The sequence below is a fragment of the Muscardinus avellanarius genome (genome assembly GCF_963383645.1).
Source record: "Muscardinus avellanarius genome assembly, chromosome: 5".
Taxonomy (NCBI): Eukaryota; Metazoa; Chordata; class Mammalia; order Rodentia; family Gliridae; genus Muscardinus; species Muscardinus avellanarius.
The window spans coordinates 75003029-75027758 of record NC_137790.1 but is presented as its reverse complement, the minus strand read 5'-3'; the positions used below and the strand labels follow the sequence as shown (position 1 = coordinate 75027758).

The following is a 24730-nucleotide window of genomic DNA, read 5'->3' as shown; positions in this document are numbered from 1 at the left end:
ACCAGGTCCCCAAAAGCCTCCTGTCAGCAACAGCCTTCCCCACTCACAGGCTACACACTGCTCTTGATTACTTTTTGCATTTTTATTGAGGTATAATTTACATAAGTAAAATTCACTCATTTACTCATTTAAAGTGTTTTAGTTAGCTGGGCGTGGTGGTGGAAGCTTTTAATCCCAGTACTTGGGAGGCTGAGACAGGAGAATCTTTGGTTTGCTACCAGGCTGAGCTACTGAGTGAGGCCCTCTGAAACTTAGTGAGACCTTGTTCCTGTTTCAGAACAAAGAATAAGAAAGAGGGCTGGAGAGCTGGGCATGGTAGAACATACATGTAATCCTAGTACTTAGGAGGCCGAGATAGGAGGAACTGTGCACACAGCCAGCCTCAGCTACTTAGTGAGGCCTTCTGCAACTTAGTGAGACCCTGTTTCAAAATAAAGAATAAAAAAATCAGGGAAGAATGCCCCTAGGTTCATTCCCCAGCACTACAAAACAAAATAAAACTAAAAAAGAAAAGAAATAGGGCTGGGGGTGTAGTTCAGATGAAGAATACCCCTGGGTTCAGTCCCCAGTACTGCAAAAAAGAAAAGAGAAAAAAGTATTTTTGTTAATTTACTGAGTTCATCCATTAGCTATCACTATAGCCCAGCTTCCTTCCTTCCTTCCTTCCTTCCTTCCTTCCTTCCTTCCTTCCTTCCTTCCTTCCTTCCTTCTTTCTTTCATACTGGGGTGGAACCAGGGGCTTTTCTACCTCTGGGCTATATTCCCAGACTTATTTTATATTTTATTTGGAATCAGGGTCTCACTAAGTTGCTGAGAGCCTCACTAAGTAGCTGAGCCTGGTTTTGAACCCATGCGATCCTCCTGTCTCAGCCTCCCAAGTGCAGGGATTACAAGCGTGTGCCACCATGCCTGGCTATAGTCCAGTTTTAAAAAATGCATTTGAACATATTTTGATGTTTCTTTTTGTTGAACCCAAAATGTATTTCTGGTTTTTCATAATGATCACTCCTATAGCAATCTTCTGTGTATATCTTTGTAGACATTTCTGATTTATGAGAATTAATTACTAAATAGAATTACTTGTTGAGGAATATGTACATTTTTGTGGCTTTGGTTATACACTACCACATTGCCTTTGAAAATGTTTAATCTAATTTATAGTTCTTCCATCTGTAGATTACTCAATTTTTTTTGCATCAACTTTTTTTTTTTTTTTTTTTTGGTGGTACTGGGGATGGAACCCAGGGGATTTCTACCTCCGGGCTCCACTCCCAGACCTAGTTTATATTTTTATTTGGAAATAGGGTCTCTTAAGCCAGCTGAGGCTGGCTTTGAACCTTGCGCGATCCTCCTGTCTCAGCCTCCCAAGCGTGGGGATTACAAGCGTATGCCACCACGCCTGGCTTGCGTCAAGATTTTTAAAAGTTGTTAGCAGTGTGGTGAATGAAATATGATATTGCTGTTTTAATGTTAATTTATTTGATTTCTAGTGTGATCGTTTTTATATCATTAATGATTTTTTGTGGGACTTTGGGTTGAACCAGGGGTATTTAACCTCAAGCTATACCCCCAGCCCTATTTTTTAACTTTTATTTTGAAACAGCATCTTGCTAGGTTGGTGAGAACCTCACTCCTTGGTGAGCCTGTCCTTGAACCTACAATCATCCTGTCACAGTCTCTGAAGCACTGAGATTATAGGCATATGTTCCATGTCTGGTTTATTCATGACTATTTCTGAGTTTTCTTTAATGACTTTCCTGATAGTATTCTGTCATTTGATGACTTAATTGAGTATATATATTTTTTACTTTTAAGACACTTTAATATACTAAAGGCTATTAAGTTCTTTAACTGAAGTTACAGATATTTTTCCCTAGTTTCCTTTATGTCAGCCTCAGTTTTCAATGATAAAATAATTAGGATTTCATGTTTTAATATCAAAATGAAACTTTGTGTTTTATTCTACTAGCCTTTGGAAACCTATCATAGTATTTAAAAATTCTGAATTTTATGAATAATTTTAATCAAAATGTATACCTTTCATAATTTGAAATAAAAATGTTCAGTAGACATATAAAACTAATGCATTATGCTTTGTTGCCAAACTTGGTCTTTCTAGGCAGTTATACTTAAGCATGAACATTGACGACAAACTGGAAGGATTGTTTCTTAAATGTGGCGGCATAGACGAAATGCAGTCTTCCAGGGCAATGGTGGTAATGGGTGGAGTGTCTGGACAGTCTACTGTGACTGGAGAACTGCAAGAATCAGTACTTCAAGATCGAAGTTTGCCACACCAGGAGATCCTTGCTGCAGATGAAGTGCTACAAGAAAGTGAAATGCGACAACAGGATATGATTTCACACGATGAACTCATGGTCCATGAGGAGACAGTGAAAAATGATGAAGAACAGATGGAAACACATGAAAGACTTCCTCAAGGACTACAGTATGCACTCAATGTTCCTGTAAGTAATTCCTTTATAAGATGTTGACGTTATAGTTACAAATGCAATTAAGTTTGTCTTAAGTCATTGCAGAAATTTCAAGACTATTTAAAGGCTAGTTTTCTTGAATAATTTCACTAAAATATTGATAGAAATTATATTTGAAAGGCAAAATTAAGTTGTTGTATTACATTTTTTGAGACTTTTCTAGGATAACATTTATTTCTCTATCAGGATTATGTATGAATTGAATTTTAAGTGCTTAACAGGTAAAAGATATTTCGTTTAATTTCTGGTTTTCTTTTTTAAAGAGTAAAAAGTTTGAATCTTAAACATAATTAGAGAAAGATCACATACCACAAAATTTTTTCTTCAAATTTTGTAACTTTTGGCAATTCCACTTCCTGCCCTTTTTTTGGCATCGTTAAGAGATTCAACCCAAAACTTTTGTGCATGTTATTTGCGCATTTTACCACTGAGCTATATTTCCAACTTCTGCCTTCTTTAACCATTCATGATACACTCCTATTCTGTATCCTCTAATTGCTTAATGTCTATCTTTTAAGAATATCTCAGACCTATACTCCTTCCTGTCTACCCTAGACATATGGTTCAGCACCTCTGCTCGTCTTTCTGGGTGTTCATATCTTTCTTGCTTTCTATACCTTTATTTTCACCCCATGATCAGTAAAACCACAACCATAATGTAATTCTTATCTCTTCTATGATACTAAAACTGGGTTCCTTTCAGTTTATGCAATAATGCTATACTCTACTTTTGCTTTCGGACCTTAATATATTGTGCTTGGAATATTCCCCTCATCCATACTCTGTCCCTGTTTTTTAACCTAGTTAATGCTTCATCATAACCACCCTGCCACTTCTGTCAACCTAGGTGTATCCCTGTAATAAGGACTTGTGATTACTTGTCGATTGTCTGTCTCTCTGGTAGGTTATGAACTCTGTGAGCACAGGAGTTTTGTCTTACTTTCTATCCATCCCAGATGTTGACATGCCATTGAGTGGATGGGTAACTACTTATAAATATGTTCTAATTCATGTGCTCACCATCTTTTTCCTAGCTCATTGCAGTAGTCTTTTATTTTTTACTTTTCCCAGTACTGGGGATTGTATATCTGTCTTGTATTCCTTAGGTTTGTTTACTATCATGCTGTCCATATCCTTTACTTATCTTCCAATCTAGTATGCCTTTCATTTCGTTTCCTTTCCTTACTATACTGACTGGTGCTTACAAAACAATTGATGGATAGAAGTATTGAGAATCAACATACTTGATTTGTTCCATATCTTAAGAAGACTACATTCAGTCTTTTGCCATGGAAAGTTATGTTAGCTGTCGGTTTTTCATAGATGACTTTTATTAGGTTGAAAAAGTTTTTTTTATTCATTGAGATTTCCTCCCCCCGCCCGTTTTGTTAGCTTCAGTTTACCTACTTAAAAATTGTTTTAATTGTTCATGAGGGATATTAGTATGTAGTTAACTTTTTTTTGCAATGTCTTTGTCAGTATTTAGTTATGCTGGTCTTATTATAAATGGGTTCGAAGGTATTTCCTTACCTATTTTTTGAAAGAGTTTTTTTTATGTCTGTTAGTCTTATTCTACCTTACATATTTGATAAGCTTTAACAGTAAGGTTAGTTGGGGCTGAGTTTCCTTTATAAGGTTTTAAGTTATAAATTTATTATTATTATTATTATTATTATTATTATTATTATTATTAGTGTGTGTGTGTGTGTGTAGGGGTACTGGGGATGGAACCCTTCTACCTCTGGGCTATACTCCCAGACCTATTTTATATTTGGAAACAGGGTCTCTTAAGCCAGTGAGGCTGGCTTTGAACCTGTGCAATCCTCCTGTCTCAGCCTCCCAAGCACGGGGAATTACAAGCATGTGCCACCACACCTGGCATATAAATTTATTTTTTATTTTATTTTATTTATTTTATTTTTTATTTTTGGTGGTACTGGGGTTCCTTGAAGCTCTTCCACCTTTGGGCTACACTCCCAGACCTATTTTAAACTTTTTTTATTTTTAGAAACAGGGTCTCTTAAGCCAGTGGGGCTGGCTTTGAACCAGCGCGATCCTCCTGTCTCCACCTCCCAAGCGCGGGGATTACAAGCGTGTGCCACCACGCCTGGCTAAATTTATTTTTAAAAAATATACATGAGAGCCGGGCTATTCAGATACAAATTTTTAAATAAGTTTTGGTAAATTGTATTTTTCAAAGAATGTGTTCATGTCCTGACTGTTTAATTGACAAGTTCTTAATATTTTTCTTTTATCATCCAAAGGATCTATAGTGATGTCTTCTTATTCTGTTTTTTTTTTTTTCATTTTTTTCTTTTCTCCTCCTTTGTACTAGGAATTGAACCCAGGGCCATTCTACTTCTGAGCTATACCCCTATTCTTTTTTTATTTGAAACAAGGTCTCACTAGATTGCTGAGACTTTCTCTTAGTTGCTGAGGTTGGTCTTGAACCTGATATCCTCTTGTCTCAGCTTCCCAAGTACTGGGATTATAGGCATGCAATACCACACCCAATTTTTTTTTTAACTTTTTTTTTTTTTTTTGGTGGTACTGGACTGAGGGTGGAACCCAGAGGCTTTCTACCTCCGGGCTATACTCCCAGACTTTTTTTATATTTTATTTGGAAACAGGGTCTCACTAAGTTGCTGAGAGCCTCACTAAGTAGCTGAGGCTGGCTTCGAACCTGTGCGATCCTCCTGTCTCAGCCTCCCAAGCGCGGGGATTACAAGCCTGCGCCACCACGCCCGGCTTAACTTATTCTTGACTTTGGCAATTTGTCTTTTTCTTTGTCTGGGTAAAAATTTAACTGTTTTTTAAAAGATTTTTCTAATCTCTTCAAAGAATCAAGTTTCAATGTTTTTAATTTTCACTATTGTTTATGTTAATTTTTTATTGTTCTCTTCCTTAAGCTACTTTGGTTTTTATTTTCTTTGATTTGCTTTTTAATTTTAATTTTTTATTTTTATGGTTCTAGAGATTGAACCCAGGGCATTTTGCCTTCAAGTTACACCCCCAGCCCTATTTTATTTTTATTTTTTAATATTTTTGTGGTGCTGAGGATTGACTCCAGGGATATTCTACTTCCAAGCTAAAACCTCAGCCCTGTTTTTTTATTCTTTATTTTGAAACAGAGTCTCACTAAGTTGTAGAAGGCCTAAGTAGCTAAGGCTGGCTGCGGACCAGGATTCTTCTGTTTCAGCCTCCTAAGTACTTGGGATTACAAGGGTATGCCACCACACCCGGCTTATTTATTTTATTTTATTTTTTATTTTGGGACAGGGTCTAAGTTGCTGAAGGCCTTACTACATTGCTGAGACTGACCTGGAACCTGGGATCCTCCTGTCTCAGTCTCCCAAGTACTGAGATTACAAGTATGTATCACCACGCCCAGCTTTTCTTTGCTTTTTAAAATAGAAAATGAGATTACTTATTTTAGATGTTTGTTCATTTTTGAAGTTTCTGAATAATTTAGACCTTTGATTTGAAGCTTTCTAAACTTCTTAGTTTAGCTTTTTATAAGTTTTTATTATAATGCAATTCAAAATATTTTAAGCTGGGCCTGTTGGCACACGCTTGTAATCCTGTGCTTGGGAAGCGGAGACAGGAGGATCGTGCAGGTTCGAAGCCAGCGTGCTGGCTTAAGAGACCCTGTTTCCAAATAAAAAGTATAAAATTGAAGCTGCCATGGTGGCACACGCTTGTAATCCCAGCATTCAGGAGGCTGAGATCAGAGGATCACGGTTCTCGAACAGCCTCAGCTGCATAGTGAGGCCTTCCATAACTTAGTGAGATCCTGTTTCAAAATAAAGAATAAAAAGCAGGGCAGGGGGTGTAGCTCGGAGGTTGAATGCCATCCCCAGACCCGCAACATAAATAAATAAAAAGTATAAAATTGGGAGTGTAGCCTGGAGGCAGAAGGGTTTCCAAGGAACCCCAGTATCACACACACACACACAATGTATGTATGTATGTATGTATGTATATATGTATGTATGTATGCATACTTTCTTTGTGGCTTCTTTTTTACCCCTGAGTTAATTATAAACATTCTGCTTAATTTCTGAGTATTTTCAATTTTTTTTCTATCATTTTATCATGGACATCTAATCATTGTGTTCAGAAAATATACATTGTATGATTTCAGTCCTTTTAAACTTATTAAGATTTTTGTTTCAGTGCCCAGTGTATGATTTAATTGGTTAATGATACGTGCTTACTTGAAAAGAATATATAGCCGTTATTAGCAGAGTTATTTAAGTATGTTAATTAAATCAAGTTGTATAGTTTTCTCCAAACTGCTTGTTTTTGTGTGTGTGGTACTGGAAGTTGAACCCAGAGGCATTCTACCTTTGAACTACACCCCCAACCCCATTTTGTTTTTTATTTGGAAACAGGGACTCACTAGGTTGGTGAGAGTCTCACTACTTACTGGGGTTTTCCTCAAACCTGTGTTACTCTTGTCTTCGTCTTCCAAGTGCTGGGATTGCAGATGTGTGCCACCAAGCCGGGCTCTCTTCAACTCTTTTTTATCTTCAAATGCTCCTCCACTGAGATGCATCCCTGTCTCCTCTCATGACACTTAAAACATCTACTCATGTACTCATGTGCATTAATGTAGTATTATGTTTTTTATTTGTTAGGTAGACTTGCATTTTCTATTTGCTAGTAAAATAAATCTGTTACAATGGTCATTTTGATGGTTTAAGATTTGGCTGTTGGGAGCCTCTTCAAGCTGGCTCTGTATTATTTAATATACTCACCAATTTTTGAAAACTTTTTGCTTTTTGGCACAAAATGTTTTAGGCTTATATTGTATTTTTTCTGCCTCAGTGCTGGAGTCTGTCATTTTTCCAAGGAGTTCTAGTTCGTTTTAATTGAGAATGGTATTTAGAGAATAAAATCTTGGTGTTCTACATGCTGCTCATTGCTATTGGGCAGTAACTGCCCCAGGCTCCTCAGTAGACAGAGCCAGAGAACTATAAATGTATATAACATACATTTATGTATATTATATGTATGTATACATTTATGTGATTATACACATTTATACTTATATGTGTGCATACATTTTCTTTCATAATAATTTCCATATCCATCTATCAATACCAAAAATCTGGGTTTATTGGGTATTCTGTACACACTTGTAATCCCAGTACTTGGAGGCTGAGACAGGAGGATCTCAGGTTCATAGCCAGCTTCAGCAATTTAACAAGGCCCTCTGCAGCTTAGTGAGACCCTGTTTCTAAAAAAAAAGGGCCCTGGATTTAATTCCCAGTAAAACACACACACGAACATATGCATACACGCACACACACACACACACACACACACCCCAACACCATCACTACCACTGCTGCCGCCACCACTACCACCACCACCATCAACACCAGGTATAATGGCGTGTATCTGTATTCCCAGTACTTGGAAGGTTGAAATGATTGCAGATTTGAGCCCAACCTCAGCAATTTAGCAAGACTATTTTCAAATAAAAACCAACCAACCAACCAACAGAAAAACAAAACAAAAAACCAGGGGTATAACTCAGAGGTAAAATGCCCCTGGATTCAATTTCCAGTACCACAAAATAAATAAAATTTAAAAATCATTGGTTCAAGCCAGGTATGGTAACACCTGGGAGACTGAGATGAAGGATCAGAGTTTCAAGGCCAGTGTGGTAACTTTGTGAGACCTTGTTTCAAAAGAAAAAGTAAAATGGGGCTGGCTTCTCACTTAGAGGTAGACTCTCCCCGGGTTAACATGCTCCCTCCCTCTCAGAATGATGGGTTCACACTGAATACCTCAGTTGTCCTACATGAAACAGAGTACATTAGGTAGTGAGAAACTTGAGTTGGCTACTGTTAGTGTATTTCCTTATTACTCCAGCCTCCCCAGTGGAGATGCCTTGAGGGTCCTATACCCCATGGCAGTGTTTGCCACCCCATCCCCATGGTACCTTTTTCCATTTGGATTCCCCTCCTGTGTCACTCTTGTCTTGTTTCTTTTGTGAGTCTGGGGGTGGAACCCAGGGGCATTCTACCTCCAAGCTACACCCCCAGCCCTATTTTTTATTCTTTATTTTGAAACAGGATCTCACTGAGTTGCTGAGGCCTTCACTAAGTAGCTGAGGTTGTCCTCGAACCGGGATCCTCCTGATTCAGCCTCCCAGATGCTGGGATTAAAAGCATGTGCCACCACGCCTGTCTGACACTCTGTTTTGTCTACTCCCACTCCTTGATATTTTGTTCACCACCCCAGCGTCTTGCTCCAGGCTGCCCTTTCCCCCACAATGTGGCCCCACCTATGCTGGTTGGGCTCCCAACAACTCATGCTGAGCTTCCCTTTTATGTGGAGGTCTCCTCAGATGATGTCCTACAGAGCACCCTGCCCAAGCACACGTCCTTTTCTTCCTACTGGGATTGGACACCTTCTTCTGCTCTAGCTTAGGGCTTTAGACCTGAGTGGTTGATGGAGGGAAGGGGACAGGGAAGAGGAAGGGGAAGAGTCAGCATCTATCCATTTGTAGTCATGCCTCTTCTCCTTCCAGCCCTTCACTGTTCCTAACTCCTGCCTATATTAGATGTGTTTTTCTATCTCTGTAACATCATAGTTTTCAGGGTTTTTTTTTTTTTCCCAATGAAATCATATAATGTATGACCTTCTGAGATTGACTTTTTTTCATATGCTTGAGAATCATACAAGTATAGTGTTTATCAATAATTTGTTCCTTTTTTATGGAGTAGTATTCCATGGTATGGATGTGCCATAGTTTAACCATTCTTTTATCAAGAGACGTTTTAGGGTTTTTCCCCATAGGTTTTGGTGCTATAAATAAAGCTGCTGTGAACATTGGTATCTATATCTCCAGGATCAGTACCACCCTACCATATTGGCTTGACACTTCATTTTTATTGAGCATTGCTATACTTCAAAGATAACAGTGAATGAACCTATAAAAAAAACCTGTATATATATATATATATATATATATATATATATATATATATATATATATATATCTCAGATGGGTAGAATTTAGGATTTGAGAAAATTTTTTTGGGGGGTGGTACTGGGGATGGAACCCAGGGGCATTCTACCTCGGAACTACACCCCCAGCTCTATTTTTTTATTCTTTATTTTGAAACAGGATCTCCCTGAGTTGCAAAGGGCCTCACCAAATAGCTGAGGCTGTACTTGAACCTTGATCCTCCTATCTCAGCCTCCCAGATGATGGGATTACAAGCGTTCGCCACATGCCCAGCTGAGAAATAATGTTTTATAGTAGAACATGGCAGACAGAAGTTTTGTATCTTCTTACTCATGTGTTGCTGTTGATATGACACAGTGGTAAGGGGCAGGTCGTGGATTGGCCCTTAAGGCATTCACCACTGAGCTTCGTTTTAGACCTTTTTGTTTGTCATTTTTGAGACAAAATCTTACTGAGTGGCCTTGAACTTGTAAATCTTCTGCCTCAGCCTCCTGAGTAGCTGGAATTATAGGTATAGACCACCATGTCCAGCATGAATATATATTTTTTCATTAAAAAGAGACCATTGAATTAAGCTAACAGGCTTTAACTCTTATTCTTTCTAGATTGTGCTAAATCTTTTTAAAAACTGATGTTGAACATGTAATGTTTTTCTTCTTTTGTTGACTCATTTAGTTGGAAGTCATAAAGAACTTTTTTCATGTTAGCTTTTTTTGTTAATGTAGTGCAAATAGTTATGTTCTTAAATTTTAATAATTTTAGCTTTGGTAGGCTATGTAAATTATCTTTGTAGTATTTGGTGGTGGTTTAAATAAAATTCTTTGTGATAACCTTTAGTTTTCAGGATTTCTCTCAACCGTGTACTTTAAATCAGCCACCTAGATTTAACTCAGCGACCTCACATTTTCAATAGCAAAGTACAAATCAATGCTTGAATTTCTGTAGTTTTCTATGTAAAATGTTCTGTGTTACATGTTTCCATGTTAAATATGTTAAATGTTGAAATTAAAATTAAATAAAAGTAATTTTCAGTCTCTTAGTCCAATCAGTCACATTTCAGGTGCTTAGGTCATGGCTTCTATATTGGATAGTATAGACAAAGAAAACCATAATTGCAAATTGTTTTATTAGGAACTGTGTTAGAAAGCGTCTCAACCAAGAAACTAGTTATTTTTAAGAAATTAAAGAAAAATATCTGATTTTTCTTTTGGGTGGTAGTGGGGATGGAACCCAAGGGCATTCTACCTCTGAGCTGCACCCCCAGCCCTATTTTTTATTCTTTATTTTGAAACAGGGTCTCACTAAGTTTTGGAGGCCTCACTGAGGCTGGCCATGAACCTGTGGTCCTCCTGTCTCAGCCTCCCAAGTATTGGGATTACAAGTGTGCTCCACCGGGCCGGCTTTGATTTTGTATTATTTTTCATATTAGATGTATTTGGGAGATTTGAGACATCACAAACATATATTTTTCCTCTTTTTTTGTTTTGTTTTTGTACTGGAAATTGAATTCAGGGCCTCATATATGCTAGATAAGTGTTCTACCACTGACCTATACCCTAGTCCTGCGAGGTCATAAATTTTTTTGCTTTATATTTTTCTAGTTTGGTGCCAGTCATATTAAGAGGAAAGGTTTATGTTATATATTAACAAAATGGAGCAAAGTATACTTCAGAATTATACTTGCTACATTTGTCTTCTCATAAACTGTTGGATTCTATCACTAGAGGAAAATTTTATTTTTATATTTTATTTATTTTTGTGGTACTGGGGGTGGAACCCAGGGGCTTTCTACCTCCGGGCTATACTCCCAGACCTATTTTATATTTTATTTGGAAACAGGGTCTCACTAAGTTGTTGAGAGCCTCACTAAGTAGCTGAGGCTGGCTTCAAACCTGTGAGATCCTCCTGTCTCAGCCTCCCAAGCACGGGGATTACAAGTGTGTGCCACCATGCCCGGTAAAAATTTATTTTTATAAATTAGCTATATAAATCATATTCTAGTCGTATAGTTGTGTAATTAAATATTTCTCTTATGTGTGTAATTCCTGAAAAACATGTACCTCAGCATTCATGTGGCATTTTATGCTAGTCATAAATTTCTCTACTATAAAATGACGTGAATGAAATCCTAGTCATACTTTCATGCATTTTGTATATATGAATAGTTTTGTTTAATGGCCCAGGAACCTCAAAATATATTTGGCCATTAGTATAAGGCTTCTGTTTTATTTTTCAGTTTTTAAATTTTTCTTAAATCTTGACATTAATCAGTGTAAAGAAGATTATGTTGGTAATTCTCCCAAATATTTCATGGTCTAGTCAATAAAAATCTAATATACAGGTGCAAGTAATTTGTGTACATATCTTGTGATGGGTGACTTCTTTCCTCCTATTACAAAAAGTACTAGCTTTAACCCATTTCAGTGGTTTTTGAGACATTTATTATTTTTAAACACATTTTGTACTTATTTAATTGCAGAATTGGATGGTATTTACTGATGACAAATGATGTTTTATTTTTTTAATTTATTTTTTCTTTTGTGGTACGGGGGATGGAACCCAGGGCATTGCTCCTCTGAGCTACACCCCTAGTCCTATTTTTCCCCCCAGTATTTTTATTTTTTTTTGAAACAGGGTCTCACTGAGTTGTGAAGGGCCTCACTAACAGCTGAGGCTGTCCGCAAACCGCGATCCTCTGCTCTCTGCCTCCTGAGTGCTGGGATTATAAGCGTGTGCCAGCATGGCAGGCAACAAATGATATTTTAGAATCGTCCAGAAGGTGACCTATCTCTTTGCTTTTTGTATTTGCCCAAGTGGCCATTGATAGGATCCTTAATTAATTAATCTATGATTAATTCCCAAATTATTATCCATTATTACATACTTTTTCAAAGTAATTTATAAGCCAGTTCTTATTACTGTCAAATTTCTTTTAAAGTATATATAAGTGATTCAGTATTAGTCTTTTTATGTTTGTTAAGTTTTAAAGTGATTCATTTGGCTCTATGTTTTAAGAGGTACACTTCTTTGTGTGTGTGGTACTGACTGGCGATTGAACCAGGGGCATTTTACCTCTGAGCTACACCCCCAGCCCTATTTTTTTCTTTATTCTTTTTTTTTTTCTTGGTGGTACTGGGGTTCCTGGAAGCCCTTCTACCTCCAGGCTACCAGGCTACACTCCCAGACCTATTTTATACTTTTTATTTGGAAACAGGGTCTCTTAAGCCAGCACGACTGGCTTCGAACCAGCACGATTCTCCTGTCTCCGCCTCCCAAGCATGGGGATTACAAGCGTGCGCCACCATGCCCAGCTTTATTCTTTATTTTATTTATCTCACTAAGTTTTGTAGAACCTCACTAAGTAGCTGAGGGTGGCTGCGAACCTGTGATCCTCCTGATTCAGACTTCTAAGTACTGGGATTATAAGTGTATGCCACCACTCCTGGCTAAGATGCACTTTTTTTTTTTTTTTTTTTTTTTTTTTTTGGTGGTACTGGGGTTTCTGGAAGCCCTTCTGCCTCTGGGCTATGCTCTCAGACCCATTTTATACTTTTTTATTTGGAAACAGGATCTTTTAAGCCAGCGGGACTGGCTTTGAACCTGCGTGATCCACCTGTCTCCATTTCCCAATCGCGGGGATTACAAGCGTGCGCCACCACGCGCGGCTAAGATGCACTTTTTAAAAGTACATTCAAGTCCTTTTTACTGAAGTGTGTTTTGTGGTTATCATTTCTACAAGTATATAAATGAAAGGTGAACACAGATAGTACCTATTATCTACCAACTCTTTTTTCATAGGATTTTAATGACATGCTACATGGCTTTTTTAAAAAAATGACTTATCTTAGTACAGTGGCCCTACTTATATGTAATCCTGGTACTTGGGAGCTGAGATGGAAAATCACAGATTTGAGGCCAGTCTCAGTAACTTAGACCCGATTGAAAATTAAAAAAAAGTACAATTGGGCTGGGGGTGCAGTTGAGAGGTAGAACTGCCCTGGGTTCAATCTTCAGTATCAGTACTGAGGATTGGGTAGGCAAGATGTCTTAACTGGCACCTGAGCAGAAAACATGGACTGAATGCTATCCCTTCATAGTGTTCCTTGGTAAGAGAGTCATATTATTACTTATTATTGTTGATTTCAATTTGCCTAAAAAGTTTTTGAATCAGAGTATCTCTTTTACATATTGAGTATCTTTTATCTGAAATGCTTGGGAATAGAAGTATTTCAGACTTTTTATTTTCTTAGATTTTAGGGATAAGACCCAATTTTTTTTTTTTTTTTTTTTTTGTGGTACTGAGGGGAGGGTCAGGGTCTCACTAAGTTGCTGAGGCTGACTTCAAACCTATGTGTTCCTCCTGTCTCAGCCTCGCAAGCGCTGGGATTACAAGCATGCGCCACCACACCTGGCTATAAGACCCAATTCTAAACGTGTGATTCATTACATTTTATATATACCTTATACTCACAGCCCAAAGATAATTTTATACAGTATTTATAGCATACAGATTGCTTGCAACCTGTTTGTGGTATCATGTCGGTTCTCAAAACAATTTGGGTTCTAGATTGGGAATGCTAAATTGATAGTAGATTGCTATGGAGAGTTACCTGGGCGTGGTGGCACACCCTTGTAATCCCAGCATTTGGGAGGCTGAGACAGGAGGATTGTGGTTCACAGACAGCCTGAGCTACTTAGTGAGACCCTTTGCAACTCAGTGAGACCCTGTTTCAAAATAAAGAATAAAAAATTGGGCTGGGGTTGTAGCTCAGAGGTAGAATATTCTGGGTTCCATCCGCAGTACCGCAAAAAAAAAAAAAAAAAAAAAAAGTTACCCATGATGGTAGATTTTAGAATCTTCTCCAGCTCTTAAAGCAGAGTGACTTAGTTTGTCATATTTTTTCCTTAGGTGGACATAAGTAAATGGAAGATTATTTCTAGATGGCTTTAATGACATAGCCAGAGCCCGGTCCAGTGAGTGGTACATGCCTATAATCCCAGTACTTGGGAAGCTGAGACAGGAGGATCGCAGGTTTGTGGCCAGCCTCAGTAACTTAGTGAGGCCCTCTGCAACTTAGTGAAACCCTATGTCAAAATAAAGAATAAAATAGGGCTGGTGATGTAGCTCAGAAGTATAATGCCCCAGGTGCAATCGCCAGTACCACAAACAAAACAACCCCTAAAACAAACATTTTCTTTAAAAGAGATTTCCTTTCAGTTTTACATTGCTGGTAGAACATTTTAGTTTTTAGAACAACTTAATATGTTAAGATAATGACAAGTGGAGTTTTTCTTTGATTTATAGTAAGACTGGTTTAATGTCATTTCTAAATTATAAAGTAATGTACACTTGTAGAGAAAATGTAAGATTTCTTAAACTATAAAGAAGATCATAAACATTGCTATACTCTTACTAAACTCTAGGGTAACCACTGTTTTTAACCTTCCTTTGTTGACATTTTAGTGTTTCTTTTTTTTTTCCTATTTAGGTAATTTTATAAAATTTACTTTATATATTTGTGTTTCTTTAATATTGTAAAAATGTATTTAGCTATGTATTTATATTTATTACTTTTTTTTTTTGGTGGTACTAGGGGTGGAACCCAGAGGCTTTCTACTGCCAGGCTATACTCCCAGACCTATTTTTTTTTATATATATATTTTATGGAAACAGTGTCTCACTAGGTTGTTGAGAGCCTCACTAAGTGGCTGAAGCTGGCTTCGCACCCGTGCGATCCTCCTGTCTCAGCCTCCCAAGCGCGGGGATTACAAGCGTGCACCACCATGCCCGGCTTATTACCTTTAAACCATGAACATTTCTCTGTAACCGATACTTAACCAGTATTAATATTTATCCTTTGGCCTGGTGTCATAGGCCTGTAATCCCAGTTCTTGGTAGGCTGAGACAGAAGGATTGCAGATTCAAGGCCAGCCTCAGTAATTTAATTTAGACCCTGTTTCAAAATAAAAAGTATATCCGAGCCTGGTGTGGTGGCACTCACCTATAATCCCAGTACTCAGTCGACCAAGACATGTGGATTGCAGATTCCAGGCTAGCATGCAATAGTGGAGGGAGACCCTGTTCCCCCCTCCTCCCAAAAAAGACTGAGAATGTAACTCATAGGTAAAATGCCCCTGCACTCCTGGGTCCATCCTCAGTAGTGCACACAGACAAGGAATGTTGGGAGGGCGTGGCTTCCCTAGCGCACCCCTAGATTCAATTCCTAGTACTACACACAAAAGAAACTTACAGCGATATTTTATTATTGGGTATTAGTTATTTGTAATTTTTATTATCATAGCTAATATTGTGACTTATATATTTTCTTTTATTTGGAAACAGGGTCTCTTAAGCCAGCAAGGCTGGCTCCGAACCAGCGCGATTCTCCTGTCTCCGCCTCCCAAGCGCAGGGATTACAAGCGTGCGCCACCCACCACGCCTGGCTTATTCTTAATTTTGAAACAAGGTCTCATTTAGTTGCAGAAGGCCTCACTAAGTAGCTGAGGCTATCTGTGGACCTTTTATACTCTTATCTCAGCCTTCCAAGTGCTGGGATTACAGGCATGTACTGCCACACCTGGCTAAGGTTTTTTGTGTTTCTTTTTCAGTACTGAGAATGAAACCCGGGGCATTCTACCTCTAAGCCATACTCTCAGCCCTATTTTTTATTCTTTATTTTGAAATAGGGTCTCACTAATTTATGGAAGGCCACACTAATTAGCTGAGGCTCTCCATGAACCGCGATCTTCTTGTCTCAGCCTCCCAAGTACTGGTATTACAAGTGTGTGCCACCACATCTGGCTACGGTTCTTAAAAGATATATATATATATATACACACACACACACACACACACACACACACACACATACATATTGACCAAGTTATAGTTTATGAAAGACAACCAATTTGGTTTCCTCTAGTACTTTACAAGAATTCCAGCTTAATGTCTTATAGTGATCTAGAGAAGAACCTTTGACATACAACCTCAAGATTCGTATATGATCCCGAGGGGGTGAAAACAAGTAAACATGATCTAGGTAGAGGGTAGAGAAGAAAATTAAGAGAGTATTTAGACAGGAGATAGATAATATATTGAAAAGCAGGGAAATTGGAAAGAAGATTTAATGTGAAACTCATTTATTTTTAGCTGTAAGGAATTTTAGGTATCAAGATGTCTAAGTGGAGTCATTATATAGCAATTGGCAACCCTTTATGTATTCAAACAATTACATACCTGCAGTTGTATGGTAATGATCAGTACTCTTATATATTTATTTAGTACCTTTTAAAAAAGGGTTCTTTATGTAATTTCACTTGATTTTCCAAGGTAAGGTGGATATTATTACTATCACAAATTAAGAAATGAGGAAATGATTATAATAATAATAATCTGTTGTATAGTGCTGTATTATACCGTTGGTACTTGCCTATATAATCTTATTTAATGCTATAGAACTCGATAATTTTCCTCTCTGTTTTACAAATGAACAGAGTTTTAAGTGATTACTTTTTATTTCACACTTCTAGTGTTACTGTTTCGAATTAGATCTTTTCTTTTTTATTTGCTACCTATCCTTTTTTTGTTTTTGCCATGCTACTACCTCTGGAAGCCAAGTTTACTCAGCTAGTAATTGGAAGAGATGACATTGAGACTCAAGTCTTCTAATGCTTTACCTAAATTTTGGCTTTTGTCCACTTTATTCTTCTAACTTATTTTCTTTCCCCTTAGTAATATCCATTAGGTGTCCCAGAACCAGTAGAAGTTTATTCTGTATTCTGGAAGTATTCAAACTATAGTTCCTATATGGAAGGATATGATGTACTTGTTCAAAAAGCATTTTAATATTTCAATAATCTAGATTTATTTATTTATTTATTTATTTTTCTGGTACTGAGGGTGGAACCCAGGGGATTTTCTACCTCTGGGGTATACTCCCAGACTTATTTTGTACTTCATTTGGAAACAGGGTCTCACTAAGTTGCTGAGAACCTCACTCAGTAGCTGAGGGTGGCTTCGAACCTGTGCGATCCTCCTGTCTCAGCCTCTCAAGCGCTGGGATTACAAGCGTGCACCACCTTGCCCAGCTATTAACCTAGATTTATTAAGAAATGGTTATAGTTGGAAATAACACCGGACTGAAATATATCAGATCTTGGTTTAAATCCTAATATTGAATCCTTATAACTTGGGCAAAACATTTATGTACTTGAAGTTTTATCTTTTTTTATTGGGAACATAAGTATAAGAAATAATTCACACTCACTATTATATATAGTCAGTATGTGCCAATAAGAAATAATTTACAGATCTTGGTCCTCAGATATGGAACATGTGGTTTAAGTTTTGGCTTTCTTAATTTATGCAATTTTAAGCAAACTTTTAATGTTATTTTTTATTTGGAAACAGGGTCTTTTAAGCCAGCGAGGCTGGCTTCGAACCTGCGCGATCCTTTCTCCGCCTCCCAAGTGCGTGGATTACAAGCATGCACTACCATGCTCGGCGTCTTTATTTTATTTTGAAAATGAGATGAAAATATCTAGGTGTGGTAGTACTTAGTAGTGAGACAGGAGGAACACAGGTTCGAGGACAGCTTCAACATGAAGTGGGACTCTCAGCAACCTAGTGAGACCCTGTTTCAAAACAAAATTAAAAAGGGGGTGGGCAGATATAGCTCAGAGATAGAGTGCCTGTGGGTTTAATCCCCAATACCACGAAAAGGTGGGGTTTTGAAAATGTTTGCCAATAGGATTATTTTAGGATTAAGTACAACAGACTTAAACAAGCAAGAGATTATGTGTCCCTATGCACCGTTTGGATCTGTTGTGTCCACAGTGCCTAGGACATTAGCTAACACTTAGCAAATGTTAGATAAGTCTTAGTTTACTGTGTTGACAAAGAGGCATGAAAAACTGGAGAAACATCATGTAAATGATTAAGTATTATTGTAGTTAGAAAAACCAAGGAGAGCCGGGTGTGGTGCCACACGCTTGTAATCCCAGCATTCAGAAGGCTGAGACAGGAGGATCGCGGTTCGCGGACAGCCTCAGCTACTTAGTGAGGCCTCTGCAACTCAGTGAGACCCAGTTTCAAAATAAAGAATAAAAAATAGGGCAGAGGATCTAGTTCGGAGGTCAAATGCCCCTCGGTTCCATCCACAGACCTGGAAGAAAAAAAAAAAAAAAAAAAAGAAAAGAAAAAACCAAGGAGTCTAGAATAGCTTTTTAACTTTTTTTTTTTTTTTTTTTTTTTGGTGGTACTGAGGATGGAACTCAGGGGCATTCTACCTTCCGGCTATACCCCCAGCCCTAGTTTTTATTCTTTATTTTGAAATAGGGTTTCGCTGAGTTGTGAAGGGCCTTACTAAGTAGTTTGGGGCTGTCCTCAAACCACTATCCTTCTGTCTCAGCCTCCCAAATGCTGGGATTATAAGTATGCAGTACCATGCCTCCTGGTGGTTAAGATTTATCTTGATCAGCAATGCTCCATCAGTGTGGTCTTACAACGTGTGTGTGTGTGTGTGTGTGTGTGTGGTTTGTGTGTGTGTGTGTTACTGTATGTTCACTCATGGATGGGAATCCATGAGTGTCACTGGAGGTTGAATCCAGGGGTGTTCTACCCCTAAGTTACAGCCCTAGCCCTTTTTATTTTGGAACAGGGTATTGTTAAGTTACTGTACACTGGCCTCGAACCTGCAATCCTCCTGTCTTAGCTTCCGAAGTACTGGGATTATTAAAGTTATACACCACTGTACCTGGCTCCCTTTATGTTCTTAAAAGCTTTTGTTTATATTTGTGTTCTCTCTCTCTTTGTCTCTCTGTCTCTGTCTCTCTCTCTCTCCCTCCCTCCCTCCCTCCCTCTCTCCATATATAGTACAGTATACACATATGCACACACACAGTGGCTGCACGGGCTGTCAGTAATGAAAAATTCAGATATTTTAAGGTTTAATCAATTTATAAATGATGATATAACCCATTACATGATAGCATACAGCATACTTTTAGTGAAAGAGAATCCTTTCTAAAGCAAATTTAGTGAGAATTGTTTTACATGTTTGCAAATCTCCTCATTGGTTTAATAGAGGATAGCTAGATTCTCCTATCAGTGCAGTTTGTGGTGACATCATATTTTAAATATTTTCTGTAAAATGACAGTATACTCATGAGAGCAAAGAATAAAATTAGATCTTATAAAAGAAGTTTGATCTGCAAACATGGCATGAAAAGGATAGTATCAGGGACTTTTGGGTCTCTGAGGTCCCCGTACTTAGGACTCACTGATGTAGATTTACCCAAACTAACAGCATAAAGGCACATACTGCTGAAGGGATAGATCCAGAAGAACCGCCACAAGGAAAAAAAGAACACAATTATGTGATGCCATGGATGCTGGGAGGATAGAATTCCCTAGGAGGATAGGGGTGTCAGTACTATTTTGGATAAGATAACCTGATCACTTTATCTGTACTCATTTAATCTATAAGATGCTGATATAGCAACCAAAATGTACTTTTATAGAAAGAAATGCAATAGAAAAGTCAGGATTTGAACTGTGGGTTTCTCAACTTTTCTAAAATCAAAGAACACCTTACAGCCTCCTCCCCTGCAGATATAACTCACTCCTTTTGAGGTTTATATGCTTTGTGAGGTTGGAATTGGAAATCTTTCCTATTGCCAAACCATCTTGGGAATAAATTAATGTCTATCTGTGTGTGTGTGTCTCTCTCTTACACACACACACACACACACACACACACACACACACACACACATTTTCTGTACTGCATAAATGCCCCAAATATTGCTAATATTTTTTGCTTAGTATGTTTGTAGTTCAGTTAATTGTGTTATATTTTCCTTTTTACATTTAAACACTTAACTGTAGTCATAGCCACCTTGATTCAACTTGAGTGTTTCCTAGGCAGTATTTTAAAATAGGTTTCTTATAATGATATTTAAACATATTCTTTTAATATGGCTATGTACTACTTTTACTTTCAGAATAACCATTTTTCTAAATTTGAGGACAGTTATTCCATCTCTGTATGCCACAGGCAGATTATTTTTTCAAAGTATTTGGCCATGGGAAGCATAATAATTGGAATAAATTTTGCCCCCCCCAATTTATTTATGTATTTACTATTATTATATTTTTGTGGGATCGGAGATGGAACCCAGGGCCTCATACATGCTAGGCAGGTTCTCTGCCATGGAGCTATATCCCTAGCATAATCATTGGGGATTGAACCCAGGAGTAATCTGCCTCTTAGCTATACCCTCAGACTTATTTATTTTGAAACAAGATCTCAGTATGTTGCTGAGGCTGGCCTCAAGCCTGCAATCCTCCTGTCTCAGCCTCCCAAGTACTGGGATTGTAGGCATGTAATCAGACCTATCTTATGTTTTTATTTTGAGGCAGGGTCTTGCTAAATTGCAGACATTGGCCTCTAATTTGCAATCCTTCTGTCTCAATCTCCCAAATAGCTGGGATTACAGATATGCACCACTGTCCCCAACTAAAAAATTAATTTTGCATTTTATTTTATGTACAAAGAACTAACATGACCTCTTTCTTTGGATAGACAGATGTCTTGGATAATCCATTTCTCAAAAAATTAAAGGGGAGCTGGGCATGGTGACATGCTCTTACAATCTGGTTTGCAGACAGCCTCAGCTACGTAGTGAGGTCATTTGAAACTCAGTGAGACCCTGTTTCAAAAATAAAGAATAAAAATAGGACTAGGGGTGTAGCTTGGAAGTAGAATGCCTTTGGGTTCCATCCCCAGTACCGCAAAAATAAATAGATAAATTAATTAATTAAAATAAAAAAGGAAAAATTCATGTGCTTTTGGAAAGAAGTGGCTACTAATGGAGTCTGGGACAGTATTTTAGAGATGCAGTGAAACGGTAGAACCTTGGTGATTGGAGAGAGTGGGAGGAGTCACTAGCACAGACTATACAGGAAAACAGAAAACTTGTGCAGTGGGTGGAGGATAAATGAGGGTACCAAAAGTCAAAATTGATATGAATATTTGGCTGCAGAAATGGAGAGGAGAGATACTAAAGACAAATACTTTGGCCAAGTGACTTAGATTTCTTTTTTTTTTTTTAAGTAGATCATATAGCTTGAAAGTGGAGCTGGGAGCTTTTAATTGATACCATTGGCAATATATATACAGTATATATATTTATATAGAATATATATACAATAATATACAGTATTGTTATTAGATAAATGACAAGAAAACTTAAGTGTACTTTCATTGGTGCATCGCAGTTTCATATCATAGTGAAATTCAGAGTGATACATGCACACAGCACTTGGTGAAGAACTGTTTTATATTAATTTATTTGTAGAAAAATGCATTGGGAGTTGCTAATGCCTTAACTATGTGAGGTTGGTAATATTAATTGAGCAAGATGGATCTTGCTGGATATATATGCAGGAGGTTTGGAATGAAAAGAAAGCAGAGCTCAGAATGATCCAAAGGAGGCAGTTACCTGTTTCTGGGGGGTTGGCAGTGGAGAGAAAGAGTGGACCCAAATTTGTAAACCAAATGACATATTCCTCATTATTACTTCTGTTAACATTTTCTATTTGTTATATCACTTATTATTCAGTATGAAAGAAGGGAGTTGGGAAGATTAGCAGGTCTGGAAGAAAAAACAGAAAGAGGGAATATGCAAATAGTGGGCTTGTAGCTCTGGTTAAGCCCCCTGTGTGCCGCAGGCCTGTTGCGGTCATCTCAGGTCTTCATTTCCCATCTTTCCCTTTGAATTCCTACCCTTACCATCTCTGTCACTCACTCGGAGCACAGCACATGCTGCCTTGAATTACTAGTTTGTTTTTGTAATGCATCAAAACTCTTGCATCTACGCTTTAAGACCTTTGGAAAGGAGACCTCGTGTATAGAAAGGGTTCTCCAAGTCTAGATTAGTGCTTTTGCACATATCAGGTTCTCAGTAAATGTTTTTGTTTTATTATTTCAGCCTGACTGAATTTAGCACAGGGCAGGTACTTGATAGCTGTTGAGTGAATGAATGTATGAAAAATGTGACTGGAAATACCAGTGAAGAATATCTTAAATATGCATGAGATAGTTAAGTTAAAAAGTAAGACAGCTTATTTATTTTTGTGCTTCAAAGGAAGTAAGACTTGGAAAAGGATGTCATTCTGGATTCTGGGTCTGAGTTAGATCTGGAACTTGACTTGAGAATCAAGGGAAGAATTTTTTCAATATAGGGAAGCCTTTTTATACTTAAAAAGTGAGGAGACTAAATAAGGGTATATATTTTAGAACTTTAAAAAAATAAACAGATGGGCAGTAGCAAGAACTTTGACACCAAACTTCTTTGCTGAAGAGAACTTAGAGCAAAGGGTGAAAAGAGGTCAGAGTTTTAGGAGGTGAAATATCTGAGTTTATTTAAATTTGAGTGAAAAAGGATAGGTTTTAGTCAGGCGTGGTGGCACTTGTAATCCCAATACTTGGGAGGCTGAGACAGGAGAATCTGGGTTCGCAGCCATCCTCAGCAACTTAGTGAGGCCCTCTGCAACTTATTGAGACCCAGTTTCAAAATAAAGAATAAAAAATAGGGCTGGGAATGTAGCTCAAAGGTAGAATGCCCCTGGGTTCAATCCTCAGTACCCTCCTCACACACATAATTAATTTAAAAAGGATGGGTTTCTGGTGGTGATGATTTTTCTATCTAATGAAATAGCAGCACTGAAATTCTGACTCTCACATAGGCACTATGGCGTTAATGGGACTGGATAAAATGGTTAAATGATGGAGAAGAAACTAGACAGGGCTTTTTGTTTGTTTTTTAATTTGATGTTTTTTAGATTATAGATTCACCCCACCCCCCAGTACTGGGGATGGAACCCAGGGGCATTCTACCTTTGAGCTACACTCCCAGCCCTAGTTTTTATTCTTTATTTTTTGAAACAGGGTCTCACTAAGTAGCTGAGTCTGTCCACAAACCGCGAACCTCCAGTCTCAGCCTCCTGAATGCTGGGATTACAAACCTGCACCACTAAACCCAGCTAGACTATAGATTTTCTTGATGCTCCAATGGACCAAACTAATCTTTTCAAACATTACCCATCTGCTTTTTACTAATTACATTTGGTTTATTTTTTTGTTTGAAAAGTAACACCAAAGCCAGGCACAGTGGTGCATACCTGTAATCCCAGTACTAGAGAGGCTGAAACAGAAGGATCACAGGTTCAAGGACAGTCTCAGCAACATAGTGAGACTCAGTAGCCTAGTGAGATCCTGTTTCAAAACAAAAAATAAAATAGGCTGGAGGTGTAATCCAGAGGCAGAATAACCCTGGGTTCAATCTCTAGTACCACAAAAAGAAAAGAAAATTAACACCTAGAATGTATTTTTCTTTTAAAGAGTTCTTAAGAAAAGGACAAGTAAGTTAAAAATGAATTATCTCTGCCATGCTTAAGAAATTTTTTTTTGTTTATATAGATTATTATTGTAGTTGTCCTTGAGCAAAAAAAAGCTGTTTTTCAGGACTTTTGGCAGCTCATTATTATATTCATCGTGTGTGTGTGTGTGTGTGTGTGTGTGTGTGTGTGGTGTACGGTGTGTGTGGGGGTACTGGGAATTGAACTCAGGGTCATTCTACTTTAGAGTTACACTCCCAGCTCTTTTTATGTTATCTCACTGGATTGCTGACAATCTCTCTACATTGCTGAAGCTATTCTCCAACCAAGTGCTGGGATTGCAAGCCTTGACCACCACACTTGGCTCACTGGGTCACTCACATGTTTTTAAGTTTTTGGATTTCCCATATCTTTTCTAAATACTTTAAGTTAGATCAGATCCTTTATAGTATGGTTAAATTATGTAATGAAATTGCTTTATTTCATTTATGAGTGATAAGCCTATTGGAGCATTCTAGAAATGTAATTTACTCTGCCCATTGATAATCACTGTGCTTTGATCACTGATAACTCATAGGTTTAGGCTTATGCTTTTATGTCAGAAATATGTCTCATATTTGAAAATGATAGAATTAATATGATCACTTTCTATGTATGTTGAACTAACAGAAAGGTTCAAATATATATATTAATCTTTTTTACAGTTTGCACATAAAAGCTCTTCTTTTTTGTGAATAGCTGCTAATTGCAGGACTTATTTATGGATCTTATACTCTACTTGGCACTTTTGCTAAAAAGAGTTCCTCTGTCTCTTTTTGCTGCATGTTACATTTCCATGATTTCTTTGCA

At 37.7% G+C, this 24730-nt stretch overlaps 1 protein-coding gene across 2 annotated transcripts in view; it reads left to right on the top strand.

The window, feature by feature from the left end:
- Window positions 1-2123: 2123 nt before the first annotated feature.
- ZNF148 (zinc finger protein 148) overlaps window positions 2124-24730 on the top strand; it is a gene marked incomplete at its 5' end in the record, with an annotated part of 85199 nt that continues 62592 nt past the window's right edge. Inside the window, one exon of one of the 2 annotated variants that reach the window (XM_080696864.1) lies at window positions 2124-2468. In XM_080696864.1, the coding sequence (XP_080552990.1) occupies window positions 2136-2468 (333 nt within the window). The remainder of the gene's footprint in view (window positions 2469-24730) is intronic. The other variant, XM_080696863.1, reaches the window with a different exon arrangement.